The sequence below is a fragment of the Trachypithecus francoisi genome, unplaced genomic scaffold (assembly GCF_009764315.1).
Source record: "Trachypithecus francoisi isolate TF-2019V2 unplaced genomic scaffold, Tfra_2.0 Lachesis_group2, whole genome shotgun sequence".
NCBI classification, from domain to species: Eukaryota; Metazoa; Chordata; class Mammalia; order Primates; family Cercopithecidae; genus Trachypithecus; species Trachypithecus francoisi.
This window is the reverse complement of record NW_022681465.1, coordinates 13919919-13945318: the sequence shown is the minus strand read 5'-3', so window position 1 is coordinate 13945318 and position 25400 is coordinate 13919919. Positions and strand designations below refer to the sequence as shown.

At 41.7% G+C, this 25400-nt stretch overlaps 1 protein-coding gene across 1 annotated transcript in view; it reads left to right on the top strand.

Moving 5' to 3' along the window:
* Positions 1–25400, top strand: part of DNAH5 (dynein axonemal heavy chain 5) — a 262592-nt gene that overhangs the window by 4417 nt on the left and 232775 nt on the right. The window contains exons 2-7 of the mRNA XM_033178810.1: positions 8862–8996; positions 14704–14788; positions 19723–19883; positions 20833–21054; positions 22380–22517; positions 23642–23818. Of these exons, the coding sequence (XP_033034701.1) occupies positions 8862–8996; positions 14704–14788; positions 19723–19883; positions 20833–21054; positions 22380–22517; positions 23642–23818 (918 nt within the window). The remainder of the gene's footprint in view (positions 1–8861; positions 8997–14703; positions 14789–19722; positions 19884–20832; positions 21055–22379; positions 22518–23641; positions 23819–25400) is intronic.

Sequence of the window (25400 nt, the reverse complement as noted above, 5' to 3'; positions counted from 1 at the left end):
TTTATTTGCCTGGAAGGAATGATAGGTAAGGGAGTGAGTAAATGGGGAGAGTTAGAGGCCTTGGAAACTCCAGCAAAAATAGACAGGGTGCCAGAGTTTATCCCTGAACAGAAGAAAATGGGTGGTACCACACGCGTAAGTGCCATCTCTTAGCAATAGAGGGACAGTGTGGCTCTTGTTAAATAAAGGAGGGCTTCACTAAAGCACCTGCTGTGAGTGGGGTTAGCCAGTGTGGTCTCTCTTTCCTTTCCTGAAACCACTTTACTGAAGTGCTCTTAATTCGGGAAGGAGGGTGCCGTGCTGCTTCTGCGGCTGTGGTGGTTCACCGGGAAAAATGAAATGAAAGGGGAGTCAGAGAAGGTGAGACTTGAAAAGTACAGTTAGGAGTGGAGAGTCTCTAAATTGTGGTTCTCCCAGCCAATTAAAGAGCAGGTTAGGCTGGGCTGGGAAGCATCACAGAGCAGCCTCTTCTCTCTGAGAGAGGCTGGGAAAGGAGACAGGGCCCTGTGGGTTGAAACAGAAAAGCTGGAAGACAAAGAGGGAGGCTTCTCTCTGTGGGAAGACAGGGAAATAGGGTTGATTGTAGAGGGCTCTAAGGGTAAATGAGTTACAGAACTGCTTCCCTCAGTTTCTCTAATTCAACAAAATGAAATGGGAGGCAGGTAAAGCAAGGTCAGCTGTATTTGCTGTTAAATTGAGGGGTAGCTACTATCCTACCCAGGGTAGAATTCTGTGTAGTCATTTACGTTCCAGGCACAGCAGCATGGATCCTATTGGCTTAATTTTGATTCTGCAATCGTGGACTTACATTGGTCTAGAATAATTTGCTCCAGCCCTTAATTACTTGAGAGTGATTTGTAAAATAATTTTAAAATTATTTAGAGATATTAATTGAGGATCTTAAGTGTGCCAGGGCCTGTTGTTGACACTGCTGCTATCGAAAAAAATCAAAATGGAAAGCGTCCCTTCCCTGTAAAGCCGGTGCTCTTGTAGGAATGATGAGATTCTCTTGTTGTTTACTTTGTTTTACTGCTCAGGAGATAAGAAGGATCAGGTTATGTATGTGGCAGATAGGAGAAGTAAACCATTTGGGTGTCTTTTAAAAAAGAAAAGAAATACATATTTTACCAATAACCAGGTATTTCAGCCATGCATGCACTTTGAATAATTTTCTTTTTCTGCTCATGAATTTGTCCTGATTCATCCACAGTTGGGGAAGGTGAAATAAAGCGAAGTTGACTGGCCTAAGATGGTCAAATTCATGTCCTTGGTTTCGTTAGCACTGTGTTCTCATCAAGTGATCAATTATCTGTGGACTTGAGATTGACATTGACAACCAAAGGGAAACCAGTCATGGATGTATTTCCTTTAGTTATTTAAGATAAGGAACTTTAACGATATAGTGGTTCTGTCTTATCCACGGGGAATAAATTCCAAAACCTTCAGTGAATGCTGGAAACCATCGGTAGGATTGAACCCTATATATACTATGTTTTTTTTCATATATATGTGTATATATATGTGCATTTATATATGTAAATTTTTAAATATATACATATGTACATATATACACCTATGATGAACTTTAACTTATAAATTAGACACAGTAAAAGATGAACAGCAACAATAATAAAATAGAAGAATTATAACTATATACTGTAGTAAAAATTGTGTGAATGTGGTCTTTCTCTCTCAATATATCTTCTTGTACTGTATCTACCCTTTGTGAGTTGATGTGAGGTGATATGAAGCCTGCATAATGAGATGAAGTGAGGTGAATGCTGTAGGCCTTGTGATGTAGTGTTTGGCTGCTACTGACCATCTGATGGTATAGCAGGAGGACCGTGTGCTTTGGGTGATCCTGGATCATTGAGCTATGATGATGTCAATGATTGGATGCCGGGAGAAGATGATGTTGATGATTAATGGTTAGGTAATGTCTACAGGGTGGAGATGCTGGATGAAGGGATGATTCATATCCCAGGTGGTATGGATTTGGACGACATGAGATTTTACCACGTTACTCCAAAGGGCACGCAATTTAAAACTTATGAATTGTTTATTTCTGAAATTATCCATTTAGTATTTTTGGAACAAGGTTGACCACAGGTAATGGAAACCATAGAAAGGGAAACCTTGGATGGGGATTGGAGAACGGCTATAATTCATAAAGTACATTATTTACAATTATCTCAGAAGGGGATTTTAACCCATATGATACTGTATTATATTTGGTATGTTACTCTATGTATACACATATATAAAGAACAAAATACTTAAATCAAACAAATAGAAATATATTCATTTCAGTGTGTGCAACTGGACTTCCTTAAGTCAGATCTCTTTCTCTTTCTCAGATTCAGACGTGCAACAAAACTAATCATGTCACCTAGAAAAACTTTTTTCTTTTAACAACAAAATATTCTTTGACTGCAGGACCCATTCCTTTCCCTACCCACTTCTCTGTGCAAAGGTATTGTATGAGGACCTGGTATATACAGTATGATGTAGATAACAATGATGCTGTCAGATGGAAGCAGCAGTGAGTTAGGGAGAATCTGGAGCCTCACCTACTGACCACCCAAGTGAGGAGCTAACCTCCGAGGCACTTTCAGGAGTAGAAGATGGGGTGAGGGTGTTATCATTTTCAGAGAGACACAGAAGCGCAGTGAGAACTGAATACATGCATCCCAGCTGGAAGCACCTAGGTACCAGTCCACACTGGCACCAAAATATCACTGATATAACTCAGGAAATGGGTATAGTTAACTGGTCTCCATCCACAGCTCCTCTTAAACCCTTGTATGGGGTCTCCTGCTAGAGCATACTAGATAACTGTTAAGTGCATATTTTTTAAAAAGTGCTTATGGAATATAAGTTTGAAGTTATGCAAAATTTTTAGTTGCCCTTGAGCACCCTATGTCTTGGTCTGGTCCTGTAGACAGCAAGGGCTTGATTTCCAGCCCTGCCACTTTCTTAGTTGTGTGCTTTTGGGAAAGCGGTTAATGGTCCACAGTCTTGATTTCCTGGTGTGGAGATAATAATGTCTGCTTCATAGGGATTTTGTGACAATTAAACCAAAACAATGAGCAAATGATGACTCACAGAACCAAGCTGGCAATGCAACCAGGGCAAACAGTGCAAAATGTACACTTCAGGAGGGTCTGGGAAAAGATCTCCTTGCTTAGGCACAAGGGAACTCTCAGACCCAATAGCCCCATCCTCCATTCACTTCTGCTGGCTGCCAGTGGGGTCAGTGGAGTAGATCTGTGTCAGGAACAAACCTGCCAACAAGTCAGAGCTTCATAAGGGTGGAGGAAGCTTAAACATTTGTACACTTAAAAGCAATCATTATGAAAATGTTTTGTTTCACTTAAATTTTCATGTCCAGGGTGAAATCCTTGGTCATGCCATTTTAATTCAAGTGCTGTTTGATTTAGTGTGATCACCAAGCTGCATGCAATTTAACCCTCACAAACATCTTTCAAGTTGGGACTTTTATCTCCTTTTACTTTTATCTTCATTTCTATAAATGAGGATAGCTGAGGATTATAAGCCTGGAGACAAGATGAAAGACTGATGATATATGTAGTTTATACACAGCTTGTATATATAAACATGCAGACTTGGGCTTTGGTTCTACAGAGTTAAAGGCAAAGGTTAGTATATTTTAAACATCGGATGGATGGATTAGTTTTGAGACCGTCATAGAGCTTTTTGGAGTATTTGTTAGGATTTGTATTTTAAAATGTTGAGTCTGTAGATTGTATAAACGTTTGAAGTCATGAGAAGTAGCCCACATATTGGAGGAGGAATGAACCTTGGCTGTCACCTAGTCCAACACTTTCATTTCGTAGTTGAGGAAATTGTGGTCTGGAGAGGTTAAATGAAAGATGTGAGGTCTTGCAGTTAGTGTCAGAGCTGGGACTAGAACCTAGCACCTCATTCTGACAGCAGTGCTCCTTCGTCTATGGGGGATTGGCCACCTGGGAAGCAGAGCTCCTTTCTTGTGAGATAGTACATTAGCCACTCTCCCATTTCAAGGCAGTAGTAACAGGTCATCACAAATTGCCACAATGTTTTAATACTGCTCTAGATTTCCTTGGATATTGAATAGGTTTCTGGCCATGCCCCCAACCCCTATCCATTGGTGCTTGTTCATGCAATGCAAAAAAATTTTAATAGGACTCCAGAAAAGTCTTGACATAGTTTACCTCCTGCCTTCTTAATCCCTCTCTGCCTTCACTTTCCAAGTGTCCTAGGTGTTTCAAAGGCCAGCAGGACAAGCCAACCCCTGGAGAACTAGTCACCTGACTGCTTGGTGCTGCGGTTCCCTAGCAGCCAGAAAGCTGCAGGGTTAGGTTTGTGGATTGACAGTGCACTATTCTAATTACTAAATGTTTGTTTGACATTATTGACTTTTTTATGGCAGTTAAAAAACAATCTCAGTATTATCAGGATACCTTAGTGTGATGCAATGAAAGTTGAGATTGATAAACATTGTGGCCTTTCATCTATATGACATTAGGATTGACTTCATATTACTTGTCTTTAGGCAAGAGAACAATCAGTTTAAATAAGAACATATATTCAAGTCTTAACATGCTTTTAAATATATTAAATAGCTTCTGAAAACATTTACTTAAAAATATGTCAATAATTAGCTTTGTATAAATAAAGCTGCTTTGGAAGTTTCTTTCTCCTGTGATATTTAAACAAAATAGAATAATTAGTGTTCTATTTTAGGGAGTGATTTCTCTTTTTTTCCATTAGAATATTTTTTCCTCTGGAATTGGAAACAATTGGGTTATGGAGTAATGTGTTGCCATGGGAGAATCTTATTTAAATCTCTGTGTTCTTTGGAAGCCGTCAGTTCCTTGCCATGGAAGAATCTTTTTAAAATCTCTGTGCTCTTTGGAAGCCCTCTGTTCCTTTACATCTTGAATCTTCTGGCTCTCTACTTCTTTTATTTTTATTTTTGGCTACCAAGCATTTACCACCTCTTTGTGTTGTTGCTGAATTCCTGGCTCCCTGGTTGACCTCTGAGTTCTCAAGCTGCTAAAGATATTTAGCACAAACTTAGAGCGATCACTTAGATAAAAGTCTTTTATTTCTCCCTGCCAGGAAGGTAGAAAACAGTTCAAAACAACAGGACATCTTCCTGGCTTTAGTGACATTTGAAAAAAGTTTTAAATTTACTTTTATTTGATGTTTATATTTTATGTCAGGACCTATGTTAGTTCCTTTTTAAAGAAATGGTGAAAAAACAGGTAGATTATCTGTTTTTTAAACCTGAATCTTGCCTCCTCTTGCCACCTCCCTGGCAAAGTTGTCTTTCAGATAGGTAGTCCTTCAAGTTCAGAGAAATGTATGTCAGTTTTATAGGTCTAGCAATAACCTTTCAATTGCTCTGAAATCTCCAACTTTTTCATCTTTGCTTTTCCATAATTCTTTTGTACCTTAAAAAATTCTTCCTTGACTCTAAATTTTCCTCTCTATTACTACCACACTCTGTTCCTTTATAGTCAAGTTTCTGGGAAGAGTAGTTTATGTTCAGCATTTTAATATTTCTCTTTTTTCAATCATGCTTTTCTCAAGTCTATATTTATTTCCATCCAACCAATGAAATTATTCTAACAAAATTACTCTGTTATTTATTTTTGCATTACAAACCATACCAAAATTTAAGGGCCTAAAGTAGAAACAGTCATCTGTTATCTCTCTTAATTCTGTGAGTGACTGGGCTCTGCTGGGTGGTTCTTCTGCAGGTGCCATTGGCTGGCTTGCTGTCATCTGTAGGGGAAACTTAGGTTGGAACATCTAAGATAGCTTACTTAGATGGCTGAAAGTTGGTGCTGGAGTCAGCTAGAAGGTCAGAAGGTGCCATTGACCAGAACGTTTTATTCTCCTCCGTGTGGTTTCCCTATGTGACTGAGTTCTGAGGCAACATTCTAAGTGCAAAGGCAGAAGGTGAAGATCTCTTAAGAACTAGCCTAGGAAATCCCATCTCATTTACCCTCAGATTTTTTTGGTGAAAACTGGCCAGAGGGCTAGCCAAATTCAAGGGGAGGGGGAGTACATCTATTTCTTGACAGATTAGTGGCACAGTCACACTGCAAAAGAACTATAAGAAGTCGCAACCATCCTGTAAACACAATGCCTAAAGATACCCTAATTAACCCAACCAATCCTATATAGCATTGTTGCTATTGGTCACTCTCCATGATTTATTGATGCTATGGTTTCTTGGTTTCCTTCCTATCTCTTTGCACATTCATCCTTATTTTATTTTATTTTATTTTTTGTTTGTTTTTTTGAGGTGGAGTCTTGCTCTGTCACCCAGGCTGGGGTGCAATGGCACGATCTTGGCTCACTGCAGCCTCTGCTTCCTGGGTTCAAGCGATTCTTCTCCCTTATCTTCCAGAGGAGTTGGGATTACAGGCATGTGCCACCTTGCCTGGCTAATTTTTGTATTTTAATAGAGACAGGGTTTCGCCATGTTGGCCAGGCTGGTCTTGAACTCCTGAGCTCAGGTGATCTGCCCACCTTGGCCTCCCAAAGTGCTGGGATTATAGGCATGAGCCACTGCCCCCGGCCTCATCCTTAGCTTTCTTGATTTGCACTTCTTTTTCTCCTTGCTCCTGGGATACTGGTGGTCCCCAATTTTCTTCACTTTTTTGTGTTTTCATTTCCATATGTTTGTTAGAAAATCATGTCTGTACTCATGGTTTAAACTTTGATTTATTCATTCATTTGACAAATATTTATTGAATGCACATACCATCTGCTGGTTGAAAGAGCTGTTGATGTACTTTTGCAGGTTCTGTACTGCACAACTGCAACAGGTACCACATTGTTTTCACACTGATTGACATTGTAGCTTTTATATTGACCGTCTTCTCTATGTCTATGTCTATATGTGCCTGTGTCTGTATCTATATATATGTCTGTATCATATCAGTGGTTCTCAACAGGGGAGGTTATTTTGTCCCACAGGCGCCATTTGGCAATGTCTGGAGACATGTTTTATTTTCACGAGTCGGTGGTGGGGGCTACTGGGACCTAGAAGTTGGAGACCAAAGGCACTGCTAAAACCTTACATCGCACAGGACTGCCCCTCACAACAACAATGGTCTATCTCATAAAGTCATTGTGCTGAATTGAGAACCTGCATGTTATCTGTATCTGCAATGCCATTTCCCCTTGAACATTTCCAGTGGCCTGTCTGCCTCGTCCACCTGTGTATTGACTCACCTCAAAATCTTACACATCCAAAAGCTGAACTTATGATTGTGTTGCTTCAACCTTTTCCTCTTGATGAACCCAGTGTCTGGGAATGCCACCATTACCCACCTGACTGCCTCCAGGCGTGCATTGCATCAGCCCACTTTCCACACTACTGTTAGAATGATGGATTTTTCGATGCTGCACAGGCAGCTAAACACCTGTCTCTTCTGATTTGAAAATCATCAGTGATTCTCCATGGATTTCACATAACAGTTAAACTTTGTAATGTGGTTCAGAAAATATTTGTGATCTGACTTTTTTTCATTTCCTGTTATGTTTTCCTAGTCCTTTTTATAGTTCACCCATCCTGGCTGCCTTGTGGTTTTCAGAATGTGCTTTCATGTGCCTCTCGGCCTTTGTGTGTACAGAAAGGCAACTGTCCTAGAAGTATGACCAACCCTCCTTCAATGCTAGGCTTGAGCCACCTCCTCCTGAAAGCTTTCCTGTCATCCCCACCCCCACCCCTTATCAACTCCAGGCTAGAGTGGGAGATCCTTCTTTTTGCTCCTTCTCTGAAGACCCATAAATGCCCCTGCATTTGGAGACTGATAAATCTGATGCCCCTATGGCAACCGCCATGCCATCTGTCATATTTAAATTTTCAGCTCACATACTGCCAGCCAGGCCATGAGCTTTTTTGAAGTTACCAGGTAGTGTTGGCCTCTTCAGTGCTGGCACATATTAGGGGTTTAACAAATGTTTGTTGATTAAAAGAAGGGATCCAGAGGGGTCACTTTTCCTCTTCCCAGTGGGAGCTACTGGTTGGCATTAAAGGTAATGTATTATTCCAAGAAGGAATTGGAAGCCGAGTGTCTACCATTGTCAAAATAATTGAATAAATTATGGTACATTCATACTGAATATTTTTGCAGCTATTACAGAGGATGGAATAGTCTGTATTAAACTAGAAAGAAGTCGGTGATGTATTGTTAAGGGAGAAATGCATTAAAACATTTTATAGTATGATGTAAATATAGGTGTGAGCATATGTTTGAATATGACTGTATGAGCATAGAGCATAAGGAAAGACATCCTTCAAACTGTCAACATCGGTTACATTAAGCATGCCTTATTCTCATAATTAACAATTAATAGTTAAAGAGCAAGCAATGGCATTCAGAAGTTAATCTGAAGACCAAATATATAGCTGTAGGTAAACAATAAAGATAGGAGATACTGTAGAAAAATATTACTTTAATGGCTTAGGAAAATGTTTATAAAAATGGAGATCTCTTTTTTTTGGTATTCTGTTGAATGCTTATATATGCATAGAAATAAGTGTGTAAAGATTTGGAACAAAATCTTAACAGTAATAATTTCTGGATGGCAGATGATTTTTCTCTCTTTTGGCTTCTCTGTATTATGCAATTTCAAAACAATGAGCATGCTTTATTTTCATAAGAGAAATAAATTATTTCTAAAAATAGAAGATAGTACATAAAAATTGGTACCATTAAGCTGTCTGTTATCTGGATACCTAAGACTTGAAAAACAACAATTGTATGAAATTATTACAAAATGAATCCACTTGAGAACAACAGTTTCCATGTAACATTTTTATTCTTTTCTTTTAGCAAAGACTGAAGGAAGAGAAGGAAGCCAAGCGGGCTCTTTTGGATGGGAGGCATAACTACTTATTTGCAATTGTGGCTTCCTGTTTGGACCTGAACAAAACCGAAGTGGAGGATGCCGTTCTTGAAGGGGATCAGGTGGGATGCATTTGACTTCTCACTGACTTGATTATAGAGGGCACAGATGGTCTGTTGACATGGTCCTGTGGCAGGATCCCATGCTGTGCCCAGAGGGAGGTGCCTGTCTTAACGTGGACAGGGCTCCATTCTGACTCTGTACTGGTGCTTGCAGAATGAGCTTAAGGCTCTCCAGCTCTCCATGTTGAATAGGGGCACTTATAATTGTCATTTGAGTTCCGTGATTCTGACAGCATTGTCTGCATCTCTCTACGTCCAGTGAAGCTGAGCTCTCGTGCCATTTTGGAAGCTAAAGTCATGGAACAGAATCTCCTCTCAAGTTGCCAATTTATCTTTTGTGCATTTCTTTTGTTCTAGGCACTGGATTTGTGCCATGATTTTCTGGCTTTTACTTTGGTTTGGCAGCTGAACCTGCTTTCTTTTGTTCCTATCCTTGGTTCCCATCTTCTGCTACAATTTTTCTTTAAAACCAGGCGTATGATTTGCTTTGTGTTTGACCTTGGTTGGGGAAGGCCAAAATATGGGAAGATATAATTTCCTAGGCAGTGAGAAAAGCATATAAACAGCCGTATGATGATTCCTGAAGATTTTTTAAAGAAACTAATTAGACATTAGAAAAAAAAAAGAAATAAGGCAAGCCCTTTTTGTTGACAGGGTGCCACACTGTTGGGAATTCTTTTCAGTGGTAGGCTTGTAAATGTTAACAACTGGCTTTGGGCAAGGATGGAGGAAGTAGGCAGGGAGGTACTGGTTTGAGCATCTGCTAATTTCTGTGGTGTAAATACTCCCACAATGGCTGGTTCCAAACTACTATCATCATGTTACGAAATGCTGAGGTGGAAAGAGTTGTGATCCGTTGGATATCCTGGGCCAGTATGAGCCATCTGTGGCACACCACTGGCTTCATTCCTTCCTGCTGGGCTGCTCTGGTGGGGCCAGTAGGAGTTGGGGAACAATTAAGAATGGATAACACGCTGTAATGGCTAACACGGTGAAACCCTGTCTCTACTAAAAAAATACAAAAAACTAGCCGGGCGAGGTGGCGGGCGCCTGTAGTCCCAGCTACTCGGGAGGCTGAGGCAGGAGAATGGTGCAAACCCGGGAGGCGGAGCTTGCAGTGAGCTGAGATCCGGCCACTGCACTCCAGCCTGGGCAACAGAGCAAGACTCCGTCTCAAAAAAAAAAAAAGAATGGATAACACGAAAATGGGTAAACTATAGGATGGATCAAGCAGGAGCTGAGGAAATGTGCTTCTCCTCTTTCTCCTCATAGCTGACACTTACTCAATGTTTACCATGTGTCGGTCCCTGATCTCAATCCCTTTCATCTATGACTTCATTTCCATCTTCATAATACCAGAAGGTAGATAATGTTATTCCCAGAATATGGAGGCATAAAAGCAGAGAGGGCCACTTGGAGAGATTGTTCCAGAGGTGAAATGCTTAACTCCACCCTGCTTCCCAATTCAGACATCTGGATTTGGGAATATGCAAGGGGAAGAAGCAGGCAAAAGTTCAGCTCTGTAAGGATCCCAGGATAAACTGCTATGTCAAGCTCACAACCCAGGAATCTCAGAACCTGGAGGTTTAAAGAAAGCATCTGGCTCAGGCTCTCAAGTACAGATGAGAGGGATAGGAGCTTCAATACTGGCCATGATGGAAGCATGCCCTTCACCACATTCTTGGCCTGGAATTGAATCTTGGGGAGTCCTTCCTCCTCTTCCCTGTGGCATCTTCAATCATGGTGGAAATTGAAGGGGACTTATTTTTCACACTTAATTGTTCAGGCTAGATTTTATCCTTTAGAAAACATTATTTTAAGATGTAGTAAATACACATAACATAAAATTCACCATCTTAACCATTTTAAGTATACAGTTCATTAGTGTTAAGTACATTCACATTACTGTGCAACAGATCTTCAGAATGCCTTTTATCATAAAAACAAATTCTGTACCCATTAAACTACCACTCCACATTCCTCCTTCTCTCCAGCCCCTGGCAATCCCCTCATTCTACTTTTTGTCTCTAGGAATTGGACTATTCCATAGATACCTCATGCAAGTGAAGGCATGCAGTATTGGTCTTTTTGTGATTATCTTATTTCACTTAGTGTAAGATTTGCAAGGTTCATCCATGTTGTAATGTGTGCCAGGATTTCCCTCCTTGTTAAGGCTGGATGATATTCCCTTGTATATGTATACCATATTTTGTTTATCCCTTTATCTGTCACTTTCACCTTTTGTGGAAGCTATTGTGAATAATGCTACTATGAACATGGGTATACGAATATCTCTTTGAGACCCCTGCTTTCAATTCTTTGGGATATATACCCAGAAGTGGAGTTCCTGGTCATGTGGCAATTCTATTTTTAGTTTTTCTAAGGCGCCTTCATACTGTTTTCCACAATGGCTGCACCGTTTACATTCCTACCAATAGTGCTCAAGCATTCCAGTTTCTCCATGTCCTCACCAGCACTTGCTATTTTCTGTTTTTTGGTGGTAGCAATCCTAATGCCTAATGGGTGTGTAGATTTTATCTTTTTATTTTCATATGCGTTCCAAACTGTGCTACTGACGATTTAAAAGAAGTGTTTTTATTGGTAGCAGACCCTTTGTTAGGCTTGTAGACTTAAGTGAGCCTCAGGGATGGGACTGTTAGTCCCAGTTTAGTGCCAGGTTGCTCCTGGAAGGTGTGTTCATAGTCAGATATGTTCTCATGGCAGTTTTGGTGATTATTGCAATTTAATATTCATTATCTCTAGGGCGTTAGACTAAGTTTTGAAAGATTTGTTCTTGCTTATCTGCAGTTGATTGAAGCACTCTTCTCTATTTATTATTGTATGGGAGTCTAAGTCTCTTTGTAGGTCTCTAAGGACTTGCTTTATGAATCTGGGTGCTCCTGTATTGGGTGCTCCTGTATTGGGTGCATATATATTTAGGAGAGTTAGCTCTTCCTGTTGAATTGATCCCTTTACCATTATGTAATGGCCTTCTTTGTCTCTTTTGATCTTTGCTGGTTTAAAGTCTGTTTTATCAGAGACTAGGATTGCAACCCCTGCTTTTTTTTGTTCTCCATTTGCTTGGTAGATCTTCCTCCATCCCTTTATTTTGAGCCTATGTATGTCTCTGCATGTGAGATGGGTCTCCTGAATACAGCAGACTGATGGGTCTTGACTCTTTATCCAGTTTGCCAGTCTGTGTCTTTTAATTGGAGCATTTAGTCCATGACATTTAAGGTTAATATTGTTATGTGTGAACTTGATCCTGTCATTATGATATTAACTGGTTATTTTGCTCGTTAGTTGGTGCAGTTTCTTCCTAGCCTCGATGGTCTTTACATTTTGGCATGTTTTTGCGATGGCTGGTACCGGTTGTTCCTTTCCATGTTTAGGGCTTCCTTCAGGGTCTCTTGTAAGGCAGGCCTGGTGGTGACAAAATCTCTAAGCATTTGCTTATCTGTAAAGGATTTTATTTCTCCTTCACTGATGAAGCTTAGTTTGGCTGGATATGAAATTCTGGGTTGAAAATTCTTTTCTTTAAGAACGTTGAATATTGGCCCCCACTCTCTTCTGGCTTGTAGAGTTTCTGCCGAGAGGTCTGCTGTTATTCTGATGGGCTTCCCTTTGTGGGTAACCCGACCTTTCTCTCTGGCTGCCCTTAAGATTTTTTCCTTCATTTCAACTTTGGTGAATCTGGCAATTATGTGTCTTGGAGTTGCTCTTCTGGAGGAGTATCTTTGTGGCGTTCTCTGTATTTCCTGAATTTGAATGTTGGCCTGCCCTACTAGGTTGGGGAAGTTCTCCTGGATGATATCCTGAAGAGTGTTTTCCCACTTGGTTCCATTTTCCCCCTCACTTTCAGGCACCCCAATCAGACGTAGATTTGGTCTTTTTACATAATCCCATACTTCTTGCAGGCTTTGTTCATTTCTTTTTCTTCTTTTTTCTTTTGGTTTCTCTTCTCGCTTCATTTCATTCATTTGATCCTCAATCGCTGATACTCTTTCTTCCAGTTGATCGAGTCGGTTACTGAAGCTTGTGCATTTGTCACGTATTTCTCGTGTCATGGTTTTCATCTCTGTCATTTCGTTTATGATCTTCTCTGCATTAATTAGTCTAGCTGTCAATTCTTCCACTCTTTTTTCAAGATTTTTAGTTTCTTTGCGCTGGGTACGTAATTCCTCCTTTAGCTCTGAGAGGTTTGATGGACTGAAGCCTTCTTCTCTCATCTCGTCAAAGTCATTCTCTGACCAGCTTTGATCCGTTGCTGGCGATGGGCTGCGCTCCTTTGCAGGGGGAGATGCGCTCTTATTTTTTGAATTTCCAGCTTTTCTGCCCTGCTTCTTCCCCATCTTTGTGGTTTTATCTGTCTCTGGTCTTTGATGATGGTGACGTACTGATGGGGTTTTGGTATAGGTGTCCTTCCTGTTTTATAGTTTTCCGTCTGACAGTCAGAAGGACTGTCTGTTGGTCTGTTGGAGATTGCTTGAGGTCCACTCCAGACCCTGTTTGCCTGGGTATCAGCAGCAGAGGTTGCCGAAGATAGAATATTGCTGAACAGTGAGTGTACCTGTCTGATTCTTCCTTTGGAAGTTTCCTCTCAGGGGTGACTCCACCCTGTGAGGTGTGGGGTGTCAGACTGCCCCTAGTAGGGGATGTCTCCCAGCTAGGCTACTCAGGGGTCAGGGACCCACCTGAGCAGGCAGTCTGTCCGTTCTGGGATCTCAACCTCCGCGTTGGGAGATCCACGGCTCTCCCCAAAGCTGTCAGACAGAGTCGTTCGCGTCTGCACCAGCCCCCGCTGCTTCCCCTATTGGACTTCAGGTGTGGGCTGTCCCCAGAGGTGGAGTCTACAGAGACAGGCAGGCTTCCTTGAGCTGCTGTGAGCTCCACCCCGTTTGAGCTTCCCAGCGGCTTTGTTTACCTACTTAAGCCTCAGCAATGGCGGGCGCCCCTCCCCCAGCCTCGCTGCTGCCTTGCGGATAGATAGCCGCAGACTGCTGAGTTAGCAGTGAGGGAGGCTCTGTGGGCGTGGGACCCTCCCGGCCAGGTGTGGGATATATTCTCCTGGTGTGCCTGTTTCCTTCAAGCGCAGTATTGGGGTGGGAGTTACCCGATTTTCTAGGTGTTGTGTGTCTCAGTTCCCCTGGCTAGGAAAAGGGATTTCCTTCCCCCTTGCGCTTCCAGGTGAGGCGATGCCTCGCCCTGCTTCAGCTCACGCTGGTCAGGCTGCAGCAGCTGACCAGCACCGATTGTCTGGCACTCCCTAGTGAGATGACCCCAGTACCTCAGTTGAAAATGCAGAAATCACCGGTCTTCTGTGTCGCTCGCGCTGGGAGTTGGAGACTGGAGCTGTTCCTATTCGGCCATCTTGCTCCGCCCCCCTCTTCTCTATTTAAACCTCCCTTCCACAGCTCAACACTTTAGGAAATTTGCAAATACGGATGGACAATGCTTTTCAAATGTGCATAAGTAGCAAATAGTTCTAAGATTCATGAAATTACTTTTTTGAACAGAGTCTTTACTATGGTGAGACGTTTATTCTTTTAACATAAATGCTCCCTTTTTTATAGGATACATTAGATGCTGTCCTGTTTGAATATGAAAGATAACAGTACATTTTCCTTTTTTATATTATTAATTCTGATTTAAGTGCAGTTTCTAATTTGGATTGAAAGTCATTATCTTGCCTTTTTCTTTTTCCCAGATTGAAAGAATTGATCAACTTTTTGCTGTTGGAGGTCTCCGACACCTCATGTTTTACTATCAAGATGTGGAGGAAGCAGAAACAGGTATCTGAATTTGGTGTGACATAACCCAGAAATGTATCATTAGATTTATCTGAGAGTAGCTTGAAGAAGAAAGCTACTGTGAGAATGGACCTGTTTCACCTTGTGGGCGTGAGGGAGGGGTGTGTGTGGGTCCATGTGGGAAACCATTAGTGTGTTGGGTGTGGCCCTGTGGAAAAAGTTCTGTTTCACCTCAAGGATGGAGGACAGATTACAGTTGGTATTTAGCCTGGTTGTTCTAACTTTATTGGAGATGTTTTGTTTTCCTTCTCAGGCTGTGCTTGCAATAAAGATAATAAGGTAGATTACGTTTGACTTCCTTTTCTTATATTCTAGTTCATTCTGTGTTTTATGGTCTAGAAATTATAATGAGCACCTGTTTTGCAGGTATATGGGCATTATTTCTTTTTTTTTTCTTTTTTTTAAGACGGAGTCTTGATCTGTTGCCTAGGCTGGAGTGCAGTGGCGTGATCTCAGCTCACTAAAAACTCCACCTATCAGGTTCACCCAATTCTCCTGCCTCAGCCTCCCAAGTAGCTGGGACTACAGGCTACTCGGGATGTTTTGTATTTTTTTGTATTTTTTAGTAGAGATGGAGTTTCACCGTGTTAGCCAGGATGGTCTCGATCTCATGACCTCGTGATCCACCTGCCTTGGTCTCCCAAAGTGCTGGGATTATAGGCATTATTTCTTTTTAGCATAGGAATAGTTGCCAGTATGTGTAACACCCCTTTTTAGTTAGATATCACATTTTGTTTATTTTCTACTGACTACTTTAAATAAGTAATATTGGATGACAGGTTTTATTGTTCTCATTTATGAAAAATTTGCAAATCTTTTTTCTTTGTTGTTGTTACTTTGTTGTTTGTTTGTTTTGAGACAGAGTCTCACTCTGTCACCAGGCTGGAGTGCAGTGGTGCGATCTTGGCTCCCTGCAACCTCCACCTCCCGGGGTTCAAGCAGTTCTCCTGCCTCAGCCTCCTAAAGTACAGTCCCAGCCTGCAGCTGGGACTACAGGTGTGCACCACCACGCCCACCTAATTTTTGTATTTTCAGTAGAGATGGAGTTTCAGCATGTTGGCTAGGATGATCTCAATCTCTTGACCTCGTGATCTGCCCTCTTCGGCCTCCCAAAGTGCTGGGATCATAGGTGCAAGCCACCGTGCCTGGCCCAGATTTGCAAATCTTTCTATGGATTCAACTGGCAAAGTCTATTCTATTTTTAAGTAGATTAATGTAATTTTAAAGGCCTACCTAGGAACATAAGTCAATATCTGATTAAATGTATTATTTGATATATTAAACTATTATATACATACTTTTTATGACCCATTTGATAAAAGGGAAAATAGTTATTGCTCTTGGCATATAGTAAGACTATACTTCTTTGTTTAAAAAGTGAATAAATTATGCATGCAAATTCAAACTGGCATTTTCTCAAAGCTGTCAGTTTGATATTTTAGAAAGCTTAGAAAACTTGTTACATTTTGAATGAAAAATCAAGAGATAGAAGTTTTGGTTTCTACACCAGATTGCAAAACATAACCTCAAATGAAAGATCAAGTTTATCCATGAACGGAGCACTGGATGAAACTGACCTTCTGTGTAAATTTTGCTTGGACCAAGAAGTGTTCATAGGATGTAAACATAAAAGCAAGTTTAACCTTTAAATCTTCTCACTGGTGATAGTTCTTCTTCTGAACTTGGATTAGAATGCAGGCAATCTCATGACTTTCCTGGACATTCTTAGATTACAAAAATGTCTATAGTGATTTCAAATTACAAACACAACCTCAACTCAAAAAGAAAAACTGTCCAGTTGATGGAAAGTGAAATATTCTTCCCTCATCACCCTTGAGTCCCCCATTTCTCTGAAGGTTGAAGTTCTCAGTAGGAGAAGAGGGAGGACCATGTGCTCTTCTCTATACCTTTGTCTTCCACCCCTTGTCCACATCAGTTTAACTAAAGGTCCTGACTGTGTGAGGCCAGAGGCAGGGCAGAGGTAAGAGGGAAGGGGGTCAGGAAAGTTTTTACTGGACTGGCGCTGTCGTGAGCTGCTGACCTTGCACTCTTACCTTGCTCTTGTGGGCACAGTGGTGGGTTCTCTTGAGGTGACAGGCTGTCCTGATGATGATAGCCTCTGAAATTTGGTAGCGTTAAGTCTCGCTCACTCTGTCCCATCCTCCCTCAGGTGCTCCTTTTGAGTAGGATTTAAGGTGGTTTCAGTCTGGATCTTTTCAGCAGGGCCCCCGCCTGGGTTCCTAGGTCCCTGCCCTCCATAGTCGTGCTGTTAGCTCCCAGTACAGTCCAGTTTCTCTCTATATGCCTTATTGAGCACTGTGCTTAGATTTCTTGGTCAGGTGTCATATCACAGTCACTTTGTTCCTAAACTCCAGGAGACATAAATCAAGCTCTTTAGGTGGTTGAGTTGAAGACCTTGTTTCTTGACTGGAGTGACTGACTGTCCTAATTGTAGCATGGAAAGTCCTGCATCCCAGGAAACCCCCCTGTCCTGGGCAAGCTGGGACAGTTACAGTCTCATTCTTGACCTGAGGTAAAAGTAGGAACACTTTATAACCTCACCCTTTGCATAGCATGATACGGTTTGGCTCTGTGTCCCCACCCAAATCTCATCTTGAATTGTAACTCTCACAATTCCCACGTGTCATGGTAGGAACCTGGTGGGAGGTGATTGAATTATGGGGGCAGGTCTTTCCTGTGCTGTTCTGGTGATAGTTAATATGTCTCACGAGATCTGATAGTTTGATAAGGGGAAACACATTTTGCTTGGGTCTTATCCTCTCTTTGCCTACTGCCATTCATGTAAGATGTGACTTGTTCCTCCTTGCCTTCCACTATGATTATGAGGCTTCCCCAGCCATGTGGAAGTGTAAGTCCAATTAAACCTCTTTCTTTTGTAAATTGTCCAGTCTCAGGTATGTCTCCATCAGCAGCATGAAAACGGACTAATACTTAGCACAACTGTCCTCACAAAAGCCTTCCTTAGTCTACACGCTCTTGACCCTTTTGCATTCTAATGGGGGCCAGGGAGAAGATGTCTAATCAATTCTAGGACAACCACTTTGAAATTTCTGCAGAATTTTCTTTTTCCTTTGAAACTCTGTTTTCTGATGTCTATCATGCCTTGGTGCCTTGGTTGAAACTTGTTGCCTAACATCTTATTACTCATGAGACCCAGGTGGTATTAGCCAGGAGTGGGATGCAATTTTGAATGAGGGGGAGATTGATCTACTAGTTACCTTTAATGAGGGTTCACTGTCCAAGCCCCTGTCAAAGTCTCTAGCCTAGCACCATGGGAGGATGATCCCTGAGGGAGGATTATTCCAAGAGGTTCCAATCCCAGGATTTTAGGATTCAACTTCTGGTCCACTCCCCATCCCAAAGTCCACCATTAGCACCATCCTCCCACCCCAGTGATCCTGATTGAGCTACCAGTCCATTTGGAGATCTAAACACTTCTTAGGTAAGAACACAAAGGAATAGCTCAGAGTATATTCTATGTACTTAAATTATCTACTCAATGAGCCAAATGCTTGGATAATCAAAGATGACTGTTCAAATACTGATAATAATAAGGCTTACAGAGGCTAATATTCTTACATGCTTTTCTAAGGGCTTTATACAGCGTGTTGATTTTCACAATAATTTCAGATGCTAAGTTCTAGAAGTTCTAGTATCATTCTTTTTTTTTGAGATGGAGTTTCACTCTTGTTGCTCAGGCTGGAGTGCAATGGCACGATCTTGGCTCACCATAACCTCCAGCTCCCGAGTTCAAGTGATTCTTCTGCCTCAGTCTCCTGAGTAGCTGAGATTACAGGCATGCACCACCACACTGGCTAATTTTGTATTTTTAGTAGAGACGGGGTTTCTCCATGTTGATCAGGCTGGTCTTGAACTCTCGACCTTAGGTGATTTGCTCGCCTCAGCCTCCCAAAGTGCTGGGGTTACAAGCATGAGCCACCGCGCCTGGCCATATTGTTCTCATTTTTAAGATGAGAAGATGAGAAAACGGAGGCACAGAAAGATAAAGTAGCTTGCCAAGGTCGCATGGCTGGGAGCGCAGCCTGAGATTGAAGTTCTGAGAGTCTGACTCTAGAGCCTACACTGTTAATCCTACTTCTACAAGACCCTGACTCCAGCAGTATTTGAAAGATAACCAAGCGTGCTGAGTATGACAGAGTAGGGACAGCATGGGGAAGTGGGGTCCTGAGTTTTGTAGTCAGAGCAGGTTTTTGACCTTGGCTCTGCCACCTATTGGCTGTTGGACTTGGAACGTGTCACAGCTGCCTCAGAGCTGTTTTTGTTTTTGTTTTTGAGACTGAGTTTCGCTCTGTTGCCCAGGCTGAAGTGCAGTGGTGTGATCTCTGCCCACTGCAACCTCCGCCTCCTGGGTTCAAGTGATTCTCTTGCCTCAGCCTCCCAAGAAGCTGGGATTACTGGTGCCCACGACCACACCCAGCTAATTTTTGCATTTTTAGTAGAGACAGGGTTTCATCACATTGGACAGGCTGGTCTTGAACTCCTGACCTCAGGCGATCTGCTTGCCTCAGCCTCCCAAAGTGCTGGGATTATAGGCGTGAGCCACTGCACCCAGCTGGGTTGTGAGTTTTAATAATGTACACAGGGTACCTAGCAGAGGGTCGGGAACACAGTACATGCCAGTAGGTGTTTTGTCCTCCTTCCCTCTTTTCACTGCCCCTGAAACAACAATTTTGAAGTGAACCTATGATCTGGAATCAAACAGACTTCTTTAGATCCCTGTAGGGCTCATGCTAGAGATTGTTCAAGAGGTGGACCCACCTAAGGCACATGGACAAGTCAACAGTGGCAATATTTTAACAAGAAAGTTCATTCCAAAGGCAACCACATGGGCTGTAAAAAGCATTTGTGAAACTAAAATTATTTTGCTTTTGTAGGACAACTTGGCTCTCTAGGAGGGGTAAATCTTGTTTCTGGAAAGATGAAAAAACCTAAGGTGTTCGTGACCGAGGGAAAAGATGTGGCTCTTACTGGGGTATGTGTGTTCTTCATCAGGACTGACCCTTCCAAAGCCATCACCCCTGACAACATCCACCGGGTAAGGGGCAAGAGCCATTGTTTACTCTGAATTACCAAAAAACACACAACTTGCACACAAATATTCCTCCAGTGGAGACAATCATAGTATACTCACTACAGTATCTAAAACTACCTTCAGAGAAGTATTTTTTAAAATTTTAAAGCAAGAAATTAAGAGGACATTCCCTTTAAATCTTTTGAGTAAGAGGACTTAATATTCAATTTATTAACACGAGTTGATATAACCTTCTGGGTGTGTGTATAACAGTGAGGGCTTTCTTTTTCTAAAGAATTCCCCATGCATAATTTACTTAATGGCAAATTTTATACATTTAAGTTAAGATTTCTGAAAGTGGACATATAACTTTATTTTTTTGTGCAAAGTAAAGTGCATCTGTACAAGTTTTCCCTTTCCCTCTGACGGGTGTACTATCTTCTTGGAGCAAATAAACTGATAAACATCTGGTATTCTATTTATTTCATGCTTTTATTTTGATGATTACAATTTAGAATAGTGTAAAGCTTATTTCTTAACAAGGTTGTCAAACTAATTTTTTTTTTTTTTTTCCTGAGACAGGGTCTTGCTCTGTCACCCGGGTTGGAGTGCAGTGGCACCATCTCGGCTCACTGCAGCCTCCGCCTCCTGGGTTCAAGCGATTCTCCTGCCTCAGCCTCCTGAGTAGCTGGGATTACAGGTGCACACCACCAAGGCTGGCTAATTTTTGTATTTTTAATAGAGATGAGGTTTCACTATGTTGCCCAGGCTGGTCTCGAATGCCTGACCTCAAGTGATCCCCCCGTCTCAGCCTCCTAAAGTGCTGGGATTACAGGTGTGAGCCACCACACCTGGCACAAACTAATAATTTACTGGGTATTTGGTAAAGTGACAACATTTAAGAAATGATTTAGTAGCTGTGTTGTATTTGAGGATCGTTTTTACAATAGAAGATCTCCTGCTTGTTTTCCAGGAGGTGAGTTTTAACATGTTAGATGCGGCAGATGGAGGCCTGCTCAACAGCGTGAGACGTTTGCTGTCCGACATCTTCATTCCTGCTCTCAGAGCCACGAGCCATGGCTGGGGCGAGCTCGAGGGCCTTCAGGACGCAGCTAACATTCGGCAGGAGTTCTTGAGCTCCCTGGAAGGCTTTGTGAACGTCCTGTCGGGTGCACAGGAGAGTTTGAAGGAGAAGGTGAGGACGAATAAGCTGTTCCTTTAAAAATGATCAGGTGGTCAACAAGCACAGTACATAGGGGTGTAATGCTTCTCTTGGATGGTCTTAATTCCTCTATGTTGCAGTTCTTCAAAAATTTTGGTAGGCAATTTTATTGCTCCTTCAAGACGTGATGGTGATTAGATTTAAATTTCTACAGTTTGTAATGATCAACACGTTCAGGGGTTCCATAAAAACGTTGGCAGTGATGTAGGGCTTTACCCTGTCAGTCAGATGAGTGTCTCCAAAGGCAAGAGTCAGAAATGCTTGTGGCACTGCTGTGCATCCTAGAATGAAAGGAATTTGGAACCGAAGTGTCTGTGTGTGTGGTGGGCAGCAGATGGAGGTGGGAAGAGATCCTGAAGAAGCAGAAGAAGGAAAGAGGAACTGATATGTTTGGAGAGAGCAAGTTGGATCCTGTGGTTCAGTTAATGATCAAAAGGGCCTTTAAGAATAAATTTGGCAAGTGTGAGATTTAGCTTCTGTATGATTTGTACTGTTTATAATAAGTCTGTGTTTGTGATTACTTGGGGCAGAGGTTGATGGATGCATGCATGTGTGTGTGTGTGTGTGTGTGTGTGTGTGTGTGTGTGTGAATGAGAGAGAGATAAAGATAGAGCAAGAGCGTGAGAGATTGAGAGAGAGAGAGAAGATAAGGGAATAAGAGAGACGACAGAGCCCAGATCAGGCATGTAGGCGCAGGTAGGGAAATGGATCCTATGGTCATGATGACAGTGTGACACTCTGCCCTCCTTTCCCGGGAATGCTGATCCTGCTGGGATTGGGGAAGGGGTATTATGCTTTCCAAAGGATGTGGAATGGGGGAGTTAAGCAAATTTTATCCAGACAGACACAGGATGACTCCAGCTAACACCCGAATTATATTTGTGATTAACTGTGATGGAGGGCAGACCAAAATGCAGGTTGGACCAAATAAAAATTGTTGACATTCTGTGGAAAAAAGCAGTGTTTTTTCTCATATGGGTCCACTTCATATTGCAATAAAAGTATTAACAAAATAGGATGGGTCCCCAGGTGGGAGGAGGCATTCTTTCTGAGTGGGAGAGGGCAGCGGGCTTTGGGTTGAATTGTGAGGGTGTGTAGGATCACAGGGAAGTGTTGGAAGGTTTCCTCAGTCTCACGGCAGCGTGGACAAAGGCACGTGGGAGTGGAGAGGAGGTATGTGCTACCCGTTGGGCTTTCCAGAGCGCTGTCAAGAGTGCAGCAACATGGAAAACACAGGGCCCATGGTCTGTGTGTTTTACAAAAGCATCATCTTATTATTTAATTTTCATTCTAATTAGGTGAATCTTCAAAAGTGTGACATACTTGAACTGAAAAATCTAAAGGAACCTACGGACTACTTGACTCTAGCAAATAACCCTGAGACCTTGGCAAACATAGAGGATTGTATGAAAGTATGGATCAAACAGACAGAACAGGTAATTTTGAGAAACCAAACATCAATTTCAGGTGCCACGTTACTTCACTAGACAATGGAAGAAGGTGTATTCACATACGACATTCCATTTGTTAAGAGTTTTACTGTAAATCCTTGAGGAGGTGAGAGGTCCAATGTGGTTTTCATTTACTGTCATGAATTAAGAAGAGGTAGTAAGAATTCTAAGAAATGAAAGAAAATGGCTATACATACTTACACCACTCAAAGGCTGCACTTTGCCAGTTTCTTTTCTCAAGGTCTAATTTACTTTGGAGAGAACTCCTGTAGAAGCATGAGGAGTTTTCTAATTTAGTATGTCCTCCAAAAGGGAGCTTGAGACTTAACGATAAAAAAAAATTCAAAAAAGTTCTCAATGAAGGAATGAAGGTGGACATTACATTGAAAAGGAAGCACAATTAAAATCCACTAGCCTGAACCATGCAGTTTAACAAGGCCATGTTCCTCCAAGGTTATAGAGTAAATGAATAGCCAAGAAAAATTCCTGAGGTCAAGGCCTTCAGAAGCTCATTACAGCTCATTAAATAGGTAGTTTTCCATTGCAGATTGGGTGACCGTAGTTAGCAACAGTACACTGTGTATTTCAAAGTGTTAGGTTGGTGCAAAAGTAACTGTGGTTTTTGCCACTACTTTCAATGGCTAATTACTTTTGTACCAATCTAATACCTAGAATAGAGGACTTGAAATGTTACCCACACATAGAAATGTTAAGTACGCAAGGTGGTGATATCCCAAATACTCTGACCTGATCATGACACATTCTACACATATAACAAATACTCACATGTACCCCATAAATATGTAAAATAAGCATTAATAAAAGAAAAAAGTACGAATCAAAAATCTTAAAAAAACCCCCAAAATATAAGCTATTTTCATATGAGGAACGCATAAGTGGTTTTCAGTTGAAACAGGTCAAAGAAATTTTTGCTGAAGTTTTAAAAATGGATACACGCTAAGTTAGTGCAAGATTGTTATTGGAAGCATGGAATACACATACATCATGATCCAGATAGGATAATTGATTTCCTTATTTTTTTTGCTTGCGTATAAGTTTAGTATCTCCCGCCCCATGCAATGGCCCATGTTTTCCCTGCGCATTTGCAGGTTCTTGCTGAAAACAATCAGCTGCGGAAGGAAGCGGATGACGTTGGGCCACGAGCAGAGCTGGAGCACTGGAAAAAAAGACTCTCCAAGTTTAACTACCTTTTGGAACAACTGAAAAGCCCGGATGTGAAGGCTGTGCTGGCAGTGCTTGCGGCGGCCAAGTCAAAACTGCTGAAGGTCGTCAGCCATTTCATTTTGCCTTGTGAAAAGGGAATACGAGTTCTCTATGCATATTTTAAAGTTATAGAGTGATTAGGAGCAAAGAATGTTATTATACCTTGAGGAAAAACATTTAAAATTACATAATATTTCCCTCCTATCATTTTGGAGGCTGTGGCAATAGTCGTTGAATTAAAGACATTTGTTAGCTGGTGTACACGTATGTATATATGTTATTAGAGGGCATTGCATGTAATTAAGACAGGACATGATAGCATGTTTATATACATATATCTATATATTATGATTTCAGACAAGCTAGAAATAAAAATAATGAAAACTCACCCAATCCATATTTGTTTTTTAGTCCTTGTATATTAGTTTTATATTGCAAAACAAACAACTCCCAAACTTAGCAGCTTAAAGCAGCCAATAGTCCAGGGACGGTGCCTCACACCTGTAATCCCAGCACTTTGGGAGGCTGAGGCAGGCAGTTCACAAGGTCAGGAGTTTGAGATCAGCCTGGCCAATATGGTGAAACCCCATCTCTACTAAAAGTACAAAAATTAGCTGGGTATGGTGGCGTGTGCCTGTAGTCCCAGCTACTTGGGAGGCTGAGGCAGAAGAATCGCTTGAATCCGGGAGGTGGAAGTTTGCAGTGAGCCGAGGTCGTGCCACTGCACTCCAGCCTGGGTGACAGAGTGAGACCCTGTCTCAAAAGAACAAACAACAACAACAAAAAAACCAGCCAATATTTTAATCTCAGAGTCTCTGGGCCAGGTATCTGGGTGCAGCTTAGCTGGGTGCCTCTGACTCTGGGTATCTCATGAGGCTGCAGCTGTGACGTGGGTTCATCTTAGGGCTCAACTCGGGGAAGATCTGCTTCCGGGTTCACTCATCTGGTTGTTGCTGCATTCAGTGTCTTGCTGGCTGTTGGCTAGAGGCTTCCTTCAGTTCCTTCCCACATGGGCCTCTCTGTAGAACAGCTTAGAACATAGCAGCTGGCTTCCCTTAAAGGGAGTAAGTGAGGGAGGGCAAGAGAGCACCTATCCTAGAAGCCACAGTCTTTATGTGAATTAATTCTAGAAGTGACATCCCATCACTTTAGCCATATTCTCCTTATTAGAAGCAAGTCACTAGATTCAGTCCATGATCAAGGAGAAGGGACGAATACAAGAGCTTGAATACAGGGAGTTTGTGGTCACTGGGGACCATCATAGAGGCTGCCTAACTCACCTGGCATTGGTGCTGGAAAGACTATTTGTTAACTATTTGCATGGGTGTTATTAGCTATTTGCATGTTTTGATACATGCAAATAATCTAAATAATCAATAATTATTTGTTACAATAAACATGCTATAGATTTACTTTATTTTATTCCTCAATGAAATAGCACAGGTGAGTCTTGCAATACAGTTCAGAAATACTATCAGTCGGACTTCCGTGAAGTCAATGGAATGTATTGACGTGCTAAATAATTTCCTTTTACTTCTCTCACTTTTAGATTATCTTTCCATTTCTAAGTTCCTAGCTCATAGCACAGTACTGGCATATGGTTGGCAGATAATAGACAATTACTACATTAATGGATAAATGTAT